The sequence below is a fragment of the Salmo salar genome, chromosome ssa19, assembly GCF_905237065.1.
Source record: "Salmo salar chromosome ssa19, Ssal_v3.1, whole genome shotgun sequence".
In the NCBI taxonomy this organism is placed as follows: domain Eukaryota; kingdom Metazoa; phylum Chordata; class Actinopteri; order Salmoniformes; family Salmonidae; genus Salmo; species Salmo salar.
The window spans coordinates 72,818,667-72,835,413 of record NC_059460.1 but is presented as its reverse complement, the minus strand read 5'-3'; the positions used below and the strand labels follow the sequence as shown (position 1 = coordinate 72,835,413).

Sequence of the window (16,747 nt, the reverse complement as noted above, 5' to 3'; positions counted from 1 at the left end):
GGACAATGGTTTGACAAATTAAACGGAGAACTTGCTATTTAAACTATGGATATGTTACATGGCTTTAAGAGTATTTAATAACTACTAGCCCTTGATTCATTTGATATAAACTGGGATAACAATATCTTCCCTTATTGTGCACATTCACAAATACTGACCAGACTAATCTGCCTTAATTTAACCCACCATAGACCATTAACTACACTACATTTAGCTGGGGTTCAAGGTGGTGAAGCATAAAACGTTCAGATAGATATGCTTTGTATAGCACAGTTATGATTCATGTATAGAAACGTGAAATCATGTTAATACTATAGCTATCTGCACCATTCTGAACATTTCACCTTACTGAATACAGCTTGTGTAATTTTTCTGGTGTTTGTCAAATTACTGTAAATGATCAATAGCACAGGACCATGAACTGGAAAATGCATCTAAAAACTGTCATGGGAAAATGTACTAACTTATGAACCCCCATTATATTTTGACCTAACTCTTTCTATGGTTGTGTATGATCAATAAAAATGGACACATCTTTTGGCTGAGCTACAATGACGACAACCTTGCACAAATGCACATCGAAGGAATGCCGTTTTATTCAATGATTCGCCATGCAGTGCCTTCCAAACAAACAAAAGCCAGTTAAACAATGAAGTGTCTAATTTGAGTGTGTTAGAATTCATTTACTTTATTAAACAATCATAAAAAGACTGAAGACAAGGCTTCATGTACTAACTTCATAATCTATAAGGAACAACATCAGCACAATATCGTGGGCAACAGTCCATTGGCCCTGTTTGAATACTATAGGAATGCATGCTTCCTTGCTCCCTTGAAAAAAAATCTCTGATCCTTAAAGGAAAATTCCACCCTAAAACTATAATTTGGTATTTGTTTCATTAGTCCATTGTTGATGTAGTCCCAAAATGTATGTCAGCAATCACGTTTTCAAGATACAGCAGTACTTTGCTTCGTATGACACAAAAGGCGTCATACCGGATGTATTTAGAAAGTGATATTAAACTTGATAGCTGACATGCAAAACATTTTTGTTGAATCAGTGATTACTTCAAGGGAGGGTGTGTTTTTAAAGTATTCAAATATAGTTAAGTTGTCTCGGAGGGGCCTCATTGGGAGAAGTGTGTGCATTTCAGATCCAGGGCTCCCAGCCCACCCAGACCCTCCCCAGAATGTTGGGGTCCATGGCCTGGTCCAAAAGACAGTCCACCTGGCTCTCTACCGACAGGCCGTCGGGGCCCAGCCGGGCACGCACATTATGCTCCTCACTTCCCAATGCCACAGACTGCATGCCCTTGAAGGCAGAGTCCTTCTCAAAACCCAGCTTCAGCTCCTCACTAAAAACAAACGAGAGATTAAGGGTCAGATTCAGCCATCCTACCATAGAAATGTTTAGTAAGGCCTGGATTCAAACAAGCGCTAATAAATTACTAGTGCACTGCGATTAACTGATCAGTGATTTCTGCTTTAGCCAACATCAGTGGAGTTTACAGCAAATTGATCTCCGCAAATGTCGGGGAAATTGCCTTTTAAAAGAAAATAATTGTGCACAGGTCGTTAATCTGCGTTAGACTGAATCCCGGGCAAAGTTCTCATTTATTTTGCACTACTACTGCCTATGCACTCTTCTTATTATGCTGATCTCGTCACCATGGTCAAAACAGAGATACTGCAATGCGGGTTTGATTGAATCGAGCTCTTAAGGCATGTACACAAGTAAACCCCCTGACTTTGTGAAAACCCAATTCAAAACTCCCTGGACACAAAAATCAATGAAAGTTATCCACTGTTTTCCTTGAGGAAATTTTGCCTACCTGGTTATGGTGGCAGGGTTTGCTCCTTCTAGTTTTCTTCTGGCAAAGTTGACTTTCTGTAGAGGGTACCAGTTAATTTCTTTGGTGTTGACGCTCTCGGTCCAGGTGCCTCCCTTCTTCAGCTGTTTCAGCTCAAAGTTCTGAGGGTTAGTGAAAACCAGTTAGTAACATTGTCATCATAATGTACATCGTATTAAAGTATTCTTAGATGCTGGGCCCTAGACCTCGTGCATTACCTTCCAGTCCAGAGACGGCTCCTTGACAAACACGTCCATGGTGTTGAGCAGCAGCTCTGGGTTGGCCCTGTAGGCTCTCAACGAATGCACCATCACACTCTGGATCAGGCCTGACTGTTTCATAGGCTGCATCAGATTCACAAACTGCCTCGTCAAGCGGAATGGCATCAGCTCTGGTACGGGGAGGAACTGTGCAAGAAAAACATTTGTCCAGATTTTCTTAGGGGTAAAGATGTAAACTTGTACAAATATCATTCAAAAAGAAACTACGCTTAACTACATACTCAATGTAATAAACAGCTGCTTGCACATTCAACTCACGAGGCCGCACTATCCACTACACCAGTTAGTCTTAATCCTGGTCCTGGAAGCCCAAAGGGGTGAAAATATATATTTTGCCCTACCACTGTACAGTTGATTCAAATGATCAACTCATAAATTGCTTTGATGGTTTAAATCATGTGTGTAGTACAAAGACACAAATGTGCCATAATTAATAAACACTGCTCTACACTATCCCTGCCCTCAAAACCAGACAAAACGTAAGGGGGGCCCACCTGTGTGGCAGAACCAAAGGCGTGGCCAAAGTCGATTCCAATCATACCACCGGTCTCCATGTTGATCATGAAGTTGGAGAGATGACGGTCGCCGATGCCCAGGAGCCATTGGCTGATACAAAGCAAAGCATGGGAGCTGGTGAAGTGGGAGCGCAGAGACAGGAAGGCTTCGGGGGTGGTGCTCATCCGGACAAACGCTCTCCTGGAAAAAAGATTGACAACGACCCTTTTTGAATTTGCGGAAGAATCTATGGCCGGCACACACTGGATTAATCTATTACATGTTCACTAACTTTTCATGACATTGATTGTCCCTTGGTATTGGACTGAAGACTGCTCCACTTCAGTGTGCTCTAATGATAATCGATAGGATCAAACCCTTGGGCCCTGTTAATAAACATCCTTCATCCCTCCCTTTCTTGCAGTAAGCACTGATCAAAAACAAATTGATAGGTGTAAACCGTTCTATTACAAACAGTAACTTTCACCAATCCGGCCATGTCAGATCAGGGATTTCTTCAAGAAAATGAGGAAGGAAGGACTTTAGGTTTGTTTACTAAATGTTACAGCTTGATAGCTGCATCTATACACAATGGTGTGGGTCATTATATAAATTAGAAACCAACCTCAGCAGATCGCCCGGTACAAGCTGTTCCATCTTCATGAAGTTATTGACTGTTTCATTGCGCTTTGCCATCCTGTGATAGATGGCATAAATACATTTAAATGGAAAATTATCTGGAACGGTTATAAAAAATTAAAAAAAAAGGCAAAAATGGGATTTATTACAACACAAAACCCAGGATACATATTTACTAGATAAATGCATAATAACAGGGTCAGTGAGTTAACTATGTTTAAGTACAACACACAGTTCAGTTGACTTCACACTATTGGTTAGAGCCTGTAAGTAAGCATTTCACTGAAAGGTGTTGTATTCGGCGCACGTGACAAACTTTGATTTGACTTACTTGTAAGACTCAGCATAGCGTCCGATACCTTGTATTTGACGAGCGTCTGACTTGGTGACTTTGGTGAGCCAGTTATCATAGACTTCATTCGGTCTACAGTGAACAAAGACAAAAGGATACATTTTTTGGGTCTAGATCGCCAGTGAGATCAGTTGTAGATTCTTCTATGTTTTTGGCATATCTGGTACTACTGTACCTCGTTACAGTCTGCTGCTCCTCCTCAGTCCTGGTGCGGAGCAGCAGGTCTTTTAGTGTACAGGTATTCTCCATCCACTCAATCAGTCCAATTCTGTAGGGATACATCAAAAACATACTGAAAAGTACAGGCGCTGTCTGCTTGGTAAACAGAAAATAACTTCATGACCTCCTGCCACTGCAATACCAGTTGTTAATTTTAAACTGCCACATTTACACAATGATGATTAGTAGTTGAATCACGTGTCGTAGTGATGGATAAAGTATGTTGCCCCTGAGGACTGGGTCGAAAAACACTTTAAATAAAATGAAAAGCTACCTGGTGGTTATGGGCACCACCTGGTATGTTCGGAGCTGCATTCTGCTGTGGGCGCAGGTGGTGTTCTGGGCCAGGAGGATGTTCATGACGGTGAAGAGCTGTTCGATGCGCTGGTCCTGACGGAGGTCCTCTCCGCCCTTCACCAAAAATGGGTACTCCCGCTCGTCATCCCCGCGCACGATCAGACGCTTGGGCCGCCGGATGGAGTTCATCACCTTTACCTGGGGACGGATGAATGCAGACACACACAAGTTAAATGAAGTGCTACTACTATTTCCCCTATATTATATCCATGCCTAGATATAAAAAGGCCCCCGAAGTAACATTCAGGGTTGCAAACAGCAACACATTCAATTGAAATAGAGGCTAAAGTGAGGGTCAAGAGAACAACAGGAAGTGGAAATAACAGCTGTGGATCATACATACCCTTTCATCAAATCCTGTAATTTTTGCATGATACTCAGGCAAAGGTTTGGATCTGCTGTCATACTGCCCTAAAAGACAAGAGATAAATCACATAGTATTGAGGATCATATATTTTACATAAAGTGACAGCTGAAAAGCAAAATGGCATCACATGCGTAGAACTTGACTTGAGAAATGTTGCATCCCTACTGACCTGGGACTTCCAGCTCGTTCCGGAGTGAGTCGGCTTTGAAGCCGCTCAGCCAGGGGGAGTATTCCTTCAGGTTCCCTGGCTCTTTCCGGAACTTGCACATGGAGCTGATCAGGTCTGTCTCCACCTGCCTCAGGAAGGCCTTGTCTCTCCGCTTCTCAAAAAGCTTGGCACCACCACGACCCAACCACTTCTCCACTTCCTTGGCAAATTTCTAGAGTGCACCGAAATGAGAGTGATTTCAGTGGAATACAATAACATATATCATATACGCTGAGTATACAAAACATTAGGAACACCTTCCTAATATTGAGTTGCACCCCCTTTTGTGCTCAGAACAGCCAAAAATTCATCAGGGCATGGACTATACAAGGTGTCGAAAGTGTTCGACAGGGATGCTGGCCCATGTTGACTCCAATGCTTCCCACAGTTGTGAAGCATCTCAAGGATGATCAATGGAAACAGGATGCACCTGAGCTCAATTTTGAGTCTCATAGCAAAGGGTCTGAATACTGATGTAAATAAGGCATCTGTTTTTTTATTTTTAATACATTTTGAAACATTTCTATGGGGTATTGTGTGTAGGTTGATGAGAATAAAAACTGTGAATAATTAGAATAAGGCTGTAACATAACAAAATGTGGAAACAGTAAAGGGGTCTGAATTCTATCTGAATGCACTGTATATGACAAGTATACCTGTAGCTGTGTTTTTTTTTTTTATGATATGTGAAGATGCCAACCTGTATAAACTTCTGGCGGAATGCGCCAAGACCTTGTGACTTCTGATCGCAGAGGGAAGAATACATTTCTTCATACATGTTTCTCATCCTCTTCTTATCGAAACTCGTTTTCTCACATTCAGTTTTTACATCGTCCCACCAATCCTGTGACAGTCACATGACAATGTTAACAGAATCTACACCTCAAAATGAACTGAGAAGAATCAACAACCACTGATGACCGCAGTAAGAAAATGGTTCACTTGTTGTTTCAATGTTGTAATCATCAACCACCTTGAAAAGCATCTCAGGGTTTGTTAGCTGCTGGAGGGCATCAACAAAGTCCCGCACAGCACCCCCTTTATCCAATAGGGACTTGAGCCTGTCCAACACACACATCACCCGTAGCAGTTATTATACAGTTAGTATGAAATACCAATTATTCCTAGTGGTGCTTGTTACAATGAATCCCAAAGGTATAGGCTAGGTTATGAGCAGATGTCATTTTTGAATAAACTCCATGTAGGCAAATAGCGGACTGTAACATAAAGCGTAATAAAATACACTGTAGTGAACACTGAACTGTTCCGCATTGCTTGATACTGGATCCATCTCTAGTAACACAATTTGTTACTATGTGATGCTATGATTCAACATTCAGTGTCCATGGTCTTTTGGCGAGCTGAGTAGACTGTTTGCCAGGGTGGAAGCAGTACAGTACCTGTCGACAAACTCCTGGTGTTTGTGTCCACTGGCCGAGTCCTCAAAGTGGTAGCTCTCACTGCTGATCATGTAGGGGTAGACCAGCGCCTGGGGGTAGCACTCTGCAATCTGACCAATCATATGCTGCACCGCTACCGCCTCGGGCTTGTCCAACAAGGCCATCATCTGACTGATCCAGCCAATCAACAGCCAGCAGGGCACCGTCACCATCTGTCAACCACAACATGGGAACCTTGAGCTGCTAAACAAAGCTATAGTATTTTGAGGAAAAGCTTTCTTATGGAAATCGGATCCTGGTTGGCTCCCTACCTCTTTGGCCATGAGGTCCAGAGTCTCTGCAGGGTAGAGCTCGATGATCTGCAGGAGACGGGGGAACTTGAGCCGGGCCTCTTCTGAGTTCAGCTTCAGGGCTTTGAGCATGCTCTCTACCACGTGAACAGGCAGGGTGGCCAGCTCAGGGAACTCACTAACTACAAGACAACATCCAGATAGACACGTTAGTAGTGATTAGACGATTAGTCACTGCCTAAACAGCAATAAGGGTACATTACTGTGTCTAATAGTTGGTTTCCCTAACTAAATGTCAGTCCCATTTCAGCTGGAATCTACTAAGACATTATACAATGACAACTGGTACTGTCTGGTGCTTAACAAAACTCAGCGTAACAATTACATCTACCCAGGAACCAAATCGTACATAGTGATACACTCATCTTTCCAGGAAACTAGGGCTAAAGTCAGAGGTGCTGGAGGGACTCACTGTTACTGCTTTGCTCCTCTTCACGCAATCTTTGGTCACAGAAGTTTGCCAGAGCCATGTAGGCCTCGACGATGCCGCTGGTGTCTAAACACTCCTGAGTGTAGGACTGGACTTCCTCATCCGCCCTCCTCACGGCACCACTGAACAACTCCAGAGCTCGCATCTGCAGCCCTACCACTGCCTGCACAAAGGGTTAGAAATGTTCTGATGTGGCACGGAATTCATCTTTTTGAAAACATACAGCAGGTTACAAACGATGCCCCATAATTGTATACCTTCTGCTGACTAGCTGTTGAGGAAGACCCAGCTAGCTGCAGAACTCGGTCTGCCTTCTCTCTCCCGATGCTCTCCAGAACCGAGGGGCTCCTGCTCACAGCCGAGGCCATGATGTGGTAGGACGTTCCCAACAGGATCCTCTGGTCTCTGAAAACATGGCCGCTGGCACTCTGGCACTCGGCCTGAAGGTCATCTATAAAGGACAAGACTGAACGTAAGGGCTGCACCACATCACGTTGAGGCAACATGCACCCATTTTTCTTAACTTGCTCAATGAATAAAATGAAGATTTATGTAGCCCTTTTTACAACACTTGAGGAGCTCAATCAAACTCAGGCAAATGATTTGGACAATATTGATCCCAGGTCAGTCCATAACCGGCCATAACGGACCTCCAAGTGTCCATGATCTTACCCAGCAGTGGGATAGCTTTCAGCATGGTGGTGATCTGCTCCACGGGCCCCTGAGCCAGGCTGCGTTTGTGGCTGAAGCGGCTGAAGCTGTGGACCCAGCGTAGCAGCCAGCCTCTCTGAGTCTTGGCCTCTCGGTGGAGCTCCTTCAGCAGCTTGGTGGCTACATCGAAGTTGCTCTGGAATGACAAAGCATTTTAAAAAGGTGCAATGTGTCACTTCCTGTGTGGCCACGGGAGGACATCCACAACGGACAATGATCAAACAAAAACACAGACAGACTAAGATCTTACCTGATTCCAAGCGCTGTCAGCCATGCATAGCTTCATGCTAAACTTGCAGTCCTTGACGATAGTGTCGAGGTCCTGGGCTTGGTCCTGCTCTGCCCCGTCCACCTCCATGGTGTCACTAGGGGCCTGGTTGCTGAGCTTCTCGCATATCTTGTCCAGGAAGAAACATCTGGACCACGGGCAGATAGAAGGGGATATTTTGACAGTACAAAGAAACCACACACACCCTGAATTATAGACACATTTTCTTCAACAAAACAAAAAAACTCTTACCGAGACGTAATGATATCATCCCATACATTCATTGGATCCATTTTGGCGTCAGGGTAGCGGTCAATCCATCGTCTAATGAGGTTTTGTAGGGAGTTAATGGAAACTACGACAAAAAGAGATAAATAGAACATATATTTTGTCACCTATGCAGGATATTATGGTGAATCAAAATAGCGAGATAGCTCAGTGGACTAACACCGGTGACCCTTGTTCGAACCACAGTTGCTCACGAAATAGCAAGATGATATGGTGCCTAAGATCAAAATTAGCGCGATTGGAGGAAACTCACCCTCTCCAGTGATGAACTGGAGGAAGTCCTGGATCTCTGTCAACGCCTGCACTGACTGCAGAATGGTCAGCCGGCTGCGGTTCAGCAGAGTGTCCACACTAGAGTAATTCTTCACAGAGACATGAGAGAGGAAATGTACAAGTGAGTGATTGAGTGTGAGCAGGCTCCTTCATATTTAAATGAGAACTGACTTTGTCTGCACTACTCCATCAACATTAACCATGTTTCCTACAATCCTTCCCCCCTCACACACTAGCAGTAACTAGCAGTAACGTGTGGTGCCACTGACCTGCATGAAGACCTGCAAGCAGTTGTTGGCGTAATACTTGGCGCGGTCGTAGTCCTCCTGCAGGATGTAGAGTAGGCTGAGTTCCTGGCTGTAGTGGTTCTCCAGCAGGGCCTTGCGCTCTTCCACCTTCATGGCGCTGTCCACGAAGCTGAGCAGAGCCTGGTCCCTCTCCCCCAGCTGCAGCTGCTTCAACATACTGCGCATCATATACTGCAGGTATGTTTCCTGTCAAAAGCCAACACACACATTCATGAATACAATCCATCGTGCAAAACAAAAGCCAACACGCACATTAATGACTACAATCCATCGTGCAAAACAAAAGCCAACTGCTACTGTTGGTAGCTTTGATATAGTACATACAGACTATAAATAGACTAAATAAAAGCAAATACATAATATTGTTGCTTGTCATTTATTCTGTGATCCCTCCTTACCCCATAGGAAGTCCCACCCAGTTGACTACTTTAAAAATGGAGAAAGGCTTCAATGGCACAACTCATGCTAAAACAGGCTTTTTGGCAAGCCCTCTATCCAACTCTGTGGGATGGGATTACCTGATAGAAGGGTTCTGCCCACATCTTGTCCAGGTTGACTGGCTGTTCCTGTTCCTGGTCGATGTTGACGATAGAGCAGTACTGCAGAGACTTCCACTCTGTCAGATGGCTGTATGCCTCCAGGGCCGCCATTTCCCAGAAGTCCTTCTCTGTGTCCGTGGGCTCGCCGTCACTCCACTCCGTGTTGAGCGCCTGCCACGTTGAGGAACATCAATGTGAGCATCAATGTTAAAAGGAGTTACATTTGGTAACACTTTTTATATACCACCTGTGTGTAATGCAATATGACTGCATGTATAGCCTTTAATGCAGTTACGATTACTGTTGTAAGGAGCGGTGAGATGTTATGGACGCTGTTATGAATGCTTATAAGTCTTATAATACACTATGGGGTCATAGAGTAACAGGAGTACCATCTACTCCAGGACCAGCAAACTTAAAAACATTGATTTGTTGGATGTTGGATCTGTATTCCTTTTATACACATGTACTTGCACAAATAATCACATCTCAATGAGGCAATTTAATTAAAATCAGCTGGACTTGATCAACATTCTTCTCAATGCATTACCTCGTTGTAGAGCCTCACTGCCTCAGCATAGTTGCTGCTGGCTTCCGCTTGCAGAGCAGTGCATGTGATGGACTTGGTCCCAATCTTGCCGCCAAAGATCCCCCGAACGACATCGTAGTCTCCTAGAGATCTGTAGAGTCTGGAGGAGAAAAAAAAGGAAAAACAATACCACATCAAATTCAAATGTATAGTACTGTATTAGATGAGGTGTGTGTGTGTACAGCTAAAGCATTTTTAGCACTTCAAAAAGGGCTCTGCAGAAATAAATCCAACCTATAATTATGATTCCCTTTTATTAGATGCTCAAACTACCGTTACATACTTTGCCAGATGAATCCATTTCTCTGTGTCTGGAGGGACCTCTTTGCGTCCGCCGCGGGCCCGTTTGGCAGGGGGCTCTTCGGGGCTGCAGTCCTGGACCAAGCCCTCCTCCAGCAACAGGATGCCAGTGGGCTGCTGGAGGCTGGCAAGGCAGCTGGAGCTCACTGCTGCAGGCTGCATCTGGAGCAGATCCTTGTGCTGGTAGCTCATGTCCTGCAAACACACAAACACACCAGTCATCTTGCAAATAATCTTGTTCACTGGGTATTTCTGTGAATGCATCACATTTCTTCTTACTGTATGCAATGAATAATACATGCACGCCCACAACATACAGTTGAAGTCGGAAGTTTACATACACCTTAGCCAAATACATTTAAACTCAGATTTTCACGATTCCAGACATTTAATCCTAGTATAAATTCCCTGTCTTAGGTCAGTTAGGATCACCACTTTATTTTAAGAATGTGAAATGTCAGAATAATAGTAGAGAGAATGATTTATTTCAGCTTTTATTTCTTTCATCACATTCCCAGTGGGTCATATGTTTACATACACTCAATTAGTATTTGGTAGCATTGCCTTTAAATTGTTTAACTTGGGTCAAACGTTTCGGGTAGCCTTCCACATGCTTTCCTCAATAAGTTGGGTGAACTTTGGCCCATTCCTCCTGACAGCTGGTGTAACTGAGTCAGGTTTGTAGGCCTCCTTGCTCGCACACGCCTTTTCAGTTCTGCCCTCACATTTTCTATAGGATTAAGGTCAGGGCTTTGTGGTGGCCACTCCAATACCTTGACTTTGTTGTCCTTAAGCCATTTTGCCACATCTTTGGAGGTGTGCTTGGGGTCATTGTTCATTTAAAAGACCCATTTGCGACCAAGCTTTAACTTCCTGACTGATGTCTTGTGATGTTGCTTCAATATATCCACATCATTTTCCTTCCTCATGGTGCTATCCATATTGTGAAGTGCACCAGTCCCTCCTGCAGCAAAGCACCACCACAACATGATGCTGCCACCCCCGTGCTTCACGGTTGGGATGGTGTTCCCTCAGCTTGCAAGCCTCCCCCTTTTTCCTCCAAACATAACGATGGTCATTATGGCCAAACAGTTCTATTTTTATTTCATCAGACCAGAGGACATTTCTCCAAAGAGTACGATCTTTGTCCCCATGTGCAGTTGCAAACCGTAGTCTGGCTTTTTTATGGCGAGTTTGGAGCAGTGGCTTCTTCCTTGCTGAGCGGCCTTTCAGGTTGTGTTGATATTAGACTCGTTTTACTGTGGATACAGATATTTTGTACCGGTTTCCTCCAGCATCTTCACAAGGTCGTTTGCTGTTGTTCTGGGATTGATTTGCACTTTTCACACCAAAGTACGTTCATCTCTAGGAGACAGAATGCGTCTCCTTCCTGAGCGGTATGACAGCTACGTGGTCCCATGGTGTTATACTTGCGTGCTATTGTTTGTACAGATGAATGTGGTACCTTCAGGAGTTTGGAAATTGCTCCCAAAGATGAACCAGAGTTGTGGAGGTCTGCAATTGTTTTTCTGTGGTTTTGGCTGATTTCTTTTGATTTTCCCATGATGTCAAGCAAAGAGGTACTGAGTTTGAAGGTAGGCCTTGAAATACATCCACAGGTACACCTCCAATTGACTGAAATAATGTCAATTAGCCTATCAGAAGCTTCTAAAGCCATGACATCATTTTCTGTAATTTTCTAAGTTGGTTAAAGGCACAGTCAACTTTGTGTATGTTAACTTCTGACCCACTAGAATTGTGATTGTGAATTATAAGTGAAATAATCTGTCTGTAAACAATTGTTGGAAAAATGACTTGTGTCATGCACAAAGTAGATGTCCTAACCGACTTGCCAAAACTATAGTTTGTTAACAAGAAATGTATGTTGTGGTTGAAAAACGAGTTTTAATGACTCCAACCTAAGTGTATGTAAACTTCCTACTTCAACTGTAGCAGAGATGGCAAAGATTCAAGTGTTACAAATGCAGATGCCAACATATGAGAAACATTCCACAATAATACTAAAATAACTGAACCATCCTCTACACACAGTGAAAAAAACGTGAGAAGTCTCGAACCTGCACACATGCAACAAAAGGAGGAAAGTAAAGGGTACTCTTGCTTAGGAACCCGTTCATATCCCTCAGTAGCTCCTCCTTGATCCTCTTCTTCTCCTCATTAGACTTCTCCAAGCCGTCCATTTCTTGCAGGACACCAGCAAACAGAGAGCTGAACAGCTGCTTGGCCAGAGTGGGATCTCTCTGGGGAAAGACATTTAGAATAAAATGAAGTAGATGAGAACTTGAGTCCAGTTCTGATGAGATGGAAATGTGTGTTCTGCTCTCCCACAACACAGAGCACTACTTTTTACCCAAAGTGAAATGTTAACCAAAAGTAAAGTGAGTACAGTAAATGAAAGTGACGTAACAGTGGGTTGGCCATCCAGAGGTGGGACAGACCTGTGCCAGAGCCTGCAGGGGAGCGATGAGGCTACTGTGCTGGATCTGGATATCAGGCAAGTCTCCTGATCTGTAGCTGCGGTACAGAGTGACCTGGGCCTCCTTTCTTAGCCTCTGGTCGGCCATCTTGTCCTAAATTAACACATAACCCGGCCAGTTTCAGGTGCGTGGAAGACAAAATGGCAGCATAAAACTCAAGCAAAAAAAGATCGAAATGCAGATAACTACAAATACAGAACAAATATGGATTTGATATACACTGTGTACTAAACATTAGGAACACCTGCTCTTTCAGGCTGACCAGATGAAACCAGGTAATAGCTATGATCACTTATTGAGGTCACCTGTTAAATCCACTTCAAAATCAGTGTAGATGAAGAGAAGTTAAAGACAGTTAAGATAGGTTAAAGAAGGATTTTTACCCTCGAGATACGGATTGTGTGCCATTCAGAGGGTGAATGGCAAGACAAAATATTTAAGTGCCTTTGAACAGGGTATGGTAGTAGGTGCCAGGCGCACTGGTTTGAGTGTATCAAAAACTGCAACGCTACGGAGTTTCTCACGCTCAACAGTTTCCCCGTGTGTATCAAGAATGGTCCATCACCCAAAACACATCCAGCCAACTTGACACAACTGTGGGAAGCATTCGAGTCAACATGGGCCAGCATCCCTGTGGAATGTTTTTGACACCTTGTAGAGTCCATTCCCTGACGAATTGAGGCTGTTCTGAGGGTAAAGGGGGGGCGCAACTCAATATTAGGAAGGTGTTCCTAGTGTTTTGTACACTCTTTGTATAACCCCTTCACTTAAAAAGGGTCTTTCTTGACGCTTGCCTTCTCCTGTCTCTGGTGGCGTATTTCCTTCTTGGCGAAGCCCAAGCTGACTTTTTCTTGGTCCTTGAGGAAGCGTCTCCTCAGCCTCAGGATGTCGGCGCGTTGCTCACTCTGAGCTGTTGAAGAGAAGCAGACAAACAGGACATTGACAGCTGATAGACATACAGTATCCATAAGTGCACACAATGGAAAACATTTGGAGAAAAAGGTTTTCTTTGCAATGAAACAAAAAATTATGTCCTGGTCCATGTTCATTCTGAGACTATTGTGTTGTCCTTGTTAACCTGTTAGGGCTAGGGGGCAGTATTGACACGGCTGGATAAAAAACGTACCCGATTTAATCTGGTTACTACTCCTGCCCAGTAACTAGAATATGCATATAATTATTGGCTTTGGATAGAAAACACCCTAAAGTTTCTAAAACTGTTTGAATGGTGTCTGTGAGTATAACAGAACTCATATGGCAGGCCAAAACCTGAGAAGATTTCAAGCAGGAAGTGGCCTGTCTGAGAAGTAGTGTTTCATCTTGGCTCTTTTTATTGAAGACTCAGGATCTGTGCAATAACGTGACACTTCCTACGGCTTCCATAGGGTCTCAGAGCCCGGGAAAAAGCTGAACGATATCGAGGCAGGCTCTGGCCGAAACACTTTATCGCTTTTGGCAAGTGGCCACTCAGAGTACTATGGGCTTAGGCGCGTGCCCGCTTCGACCGAATGCTTTCTTTTCCTTTGTCTGTTTAGCTAAAAGCAGATTCCCGGTCGGAATATTATCGCATTTTTATGACAAAAACGGCATAAAAATTGATTTTAAACAGCGGTTGACATGCTTCGAAGTACGGTAATGGAATATTTATAATTTTTTTGTCACGAATTGCGCCTTGCTCGCCACCCTTATTTACCCTTTAGGATAGTGTCTAGAACGCACGAACAAAACGCCGCTGTTTGGATATAACGATGGATTATTTTGGACCAAACCAACATTTGTTATTGAAGTAGAAGTCCTGGGAGTGCATTCTGACGAAGACAACAAAGGTAATAACATTTTTCTTATAGTAAATCTGACTTTGATGAGTGCTAAACTTGCTGGGTGTCTAAATAGCTAGCCCTGTGATGCCGGGCTATCTACTGAGAATATTGCAAAATGTGCTTTCACCGAAAAGCTATTTTAAAATCGGACATATCGAGTGCATAGAGGAGTTCTGTATCTATAATTCTTAAAATAATTGTTATGCTTTTTGTGAACGTTTATCGTGAGTAATTTAGTAAATTCACCGGCAGTGTTCGGTGGGAATGCTAGTCACATGCTAGTCACATGCTAATGTAAAAAGCTGGTTTTTGATATAAATATGAACTTGATTGAATAAAACATGCATGTATTGTATAACATAATGTCCTAGGGTTGTCATCTGATGAAGATCATCAAAGGTTAGTGCTACATTTAGCTGTGGTTTGGGTTTATGTGACATATGCTAGCTTGAAAAATGGGTGTCTGATTATTTCTGGCTGGGTACTCTGCTGACATAATCTAATGTTTTGCTTTCGTTGTAAAGCCTTTTTGAAATCGGACAGTGTGGTTAGATTAACGAGAGTCTTATCTTTAAAATGGTGTAAAATAGTCATATTTTTGAAAAATTGAAGTAATAGCATATCTAAGGTATTTGAATAACGCGCCACAGGATTCAACTGGCTGTTGAGTAGGTGGGACGCAAGCGTCCCACCTAGCCCATAGAGGTTAAAGAAAAGGAATAACATCAAATGGTAGTATGAAACTTGAGAGACTAGCCTTTGCTGCGGCTGTCACCCTCGTCAGAAGGCGAGGCGAGGCGCCTGGTGCCAAAGCCTTCCCCGGTGGGCCTCCAAGCAGCCGGCTTCTTCTTGTCGAACACGAGTAGGGCGGAAAGGGACTCAGAGGACAGCGAGTACTCAGCCAGGGTGTCCACGCTGCTGCCGGTCAACCAGTTATAGGCGGAGCGCCGGCCTGAAATACAGGGAAACAAAACAATATAAAACGCACGTAACCACACAAAAATGCTAAACACTAGTTAACTCAAATGTATAGCTAACAATTAGTTAGTTACAGCTGGTTAGTCATAGCTAACTCACACCCATACCCCAACCAACTGAATACCTCAGTTTCAAAGGCTTTTTGAAGGAAAGGGGACGTACATACCTGGAGCTTGAGTCTGGCTGAACTCCAATGAGCCTTGTGTTGCTCGGAGCTGGTTCCTCACGGTCCCTGGTTGAGACGTGGAGCTCTCCGGGCCCTGCGTGGCTCCCTGTGTGGCTTGAGTTTCCACAAACATCGGGGTTAGGATGGTGCTCCTGAGACGCCAGTTCGAATCAATCACGTAGTCCTTTAAGAGAGAGAAAACGTCATCAAAACACTTTGCTCTACAATCTTATTGCAGATTTCCCCACAGTAGTAGATGTTTGTGTCTTTTGTGATCATGTGTGGAATTCACATTTAAATCTAATAAACCTGAAAATATACATTTGAATGTACTTTTCTGTCACATTGTTTTGTTAAAGTACATCTATCAAAATGTGCATTCTTTGCAGGCTGAAGCCTATATTAGTCACTTCATAGAAATAGAATGTTCTCAAAATAACAATCCAGAAAGAATGATCTAGAAATAAGTTCTTTGATTTCAACGGTGGTCACAGTCTCCTGACCTGGAACTTGCACTCGGACAGCGGGTACTCAAACATGTTGCGTGTGTAGTCTGGACTCTGGCTAGTCATCTCCAGGAGCAGGTTAGTGGCCAGACTGAGGAAGTGTTCCTCGATGCGACTAGAGTATAGAGAGTGCAGCAACGCCAGCATGCGCTCTAGCGTGGCTTTGGGCAGGCGCTTCTCGTGGCTCCAGAAGTTACGCACGTACAGCCTGCAGATTGAGGGGAGGCAGAATGCTACAGACACTACTTATTGATCAATGACTTTTATGCCACATGTAAGATAAGTACTTACTGCAGCCCTTGGTTTCCATCGGTAAGTCCCTGAAGCAGGGTTTCCTTTGCCTCGTTGAACACTTCCACCGAAACACTGTCAGACTGACTCTCTACATCACTGAAAACAAATGACTTCGTTATCCTTTCACAATCATTTCATCCGTAATTTCCCGAGCATCAACATTAGAGCAATTATAGGGGCATAGGGGTGGGGCCCAAATAGGAACTAAAACGTTGTTATGTGTGAATGTGAGGCATGGCGATTGAATCAATGCGGTGAGGC

At 43.7% G+C, this 16,747-nt stretch overlaps 1 protein-coding gene across 1 annotated transcript in view; it reads right to left on the bottom strand.

Moving 5' to 3' along the window:
• Positions 1-574: 574 nt before the first annotated feature.
• The window catches only part of prkdc (protein kinase, DNA-activated, catalytic subunit), a 50,228-nt gene continuing 34,055 nt past the window's right edge, over positions 575-16,747 (bottom strand). Inside the window, exons 56-86 of the mRNA XM_014159583.2 lie at positions 16,484-16,582; positions 16,190-16,400; positions 15,687-15,870; positions 15,300-15,494; positions 13,517-13,632; positions 12,684-12,815; positions 12,303-12,485; positions 10,208-10,419; positions 9,886-10,024; positions 9,315-9,506; positions 8,758-8,982; positions 8,469-8,577; positions 8,180-8,282; positions 7,910-8,075; positions 7,621-7,795; positions 7,206-7,399; positions 6,931-7,111; positions 6,480-6,640; positions 6,169-6,380; positions 5,742-5,829; positions 5,469-5,612; positions 4,730-4,940; positions 4,537-4,604; positions 4,111-4,331; positions 3,793-3,885; positions 3,597-3,689; positions 3,252-3,323; positions 2,626-2,827; positions 2,069-2,257; positions 1,833-1,972; positions 575-1,355 (exon numbers count right to left, since the gene is read on the bottom strand). Coding sequence (XP_014015058.2) covers positions 1,151-1,355; positions 1,833-1,972; positions 2,069-2,257; positions 2,626-2,827; positions 3,252-3,323; positions 3,597-3,689; positions 3,793-3,885; positions 4,111-4,331; positions 4,537-4,604; positions 4,730-4,940; positions 5,469-5,612; positions 5,742-5,829; positions 6,169-6,380; positions 6,480-6,640; positions 6,931-7,111; positions 7,206-7,399; positions 7,621-7,795; positions 7,910-8,075; positions 8,180-8,282; positions 8,469-8,577; positions 8,758-8,982; positions 9,315-9,506; positions 9,886-10,024; positions 10,208-10,419; positions 12,303-12,485; positions 12,684-12,815; positions 13,517-13,632; positions 15,300-15,494; positions 15,687-15,870; positions 16,190-16,400; positions 16,484-16,582 — 4,915 coding nt within the window. The 3' untranslated portion in view covers positions 575-1,150. The remainder of the gene's footprint in view (positions 1,356-1,832; positions 1,973-2,068; positions 2,258-2,625; positions 2,828-3,251; positions 3,324-3,596; positions 3,690-3,792; positions 3,886-4,110; positions 4,332-4,536; positions 4,605-4,729; positions 4,941-5,468; positions 5,613-5,741; positions 5,830-6,168; positions 6,381-6,479; positions 6,641-6,930; positions 7,112-7,205; positions 7,400-7,620; positions 7,796-7,909; positions 8,076-8,179; positions 8,283-8,468; positions 8,578-8,757; positions 8,983-9,314; positions 9,507-9,885; positions 10,025-10,207; positions 10,420-12,302; positions 12,486-12,683; positions 12,816-13,516; positions 13,633-15,299; positions 15,495-15,686; positions 15,871-16,189; positions 16,401-16,483; positions 16,583-16,747) is intronic.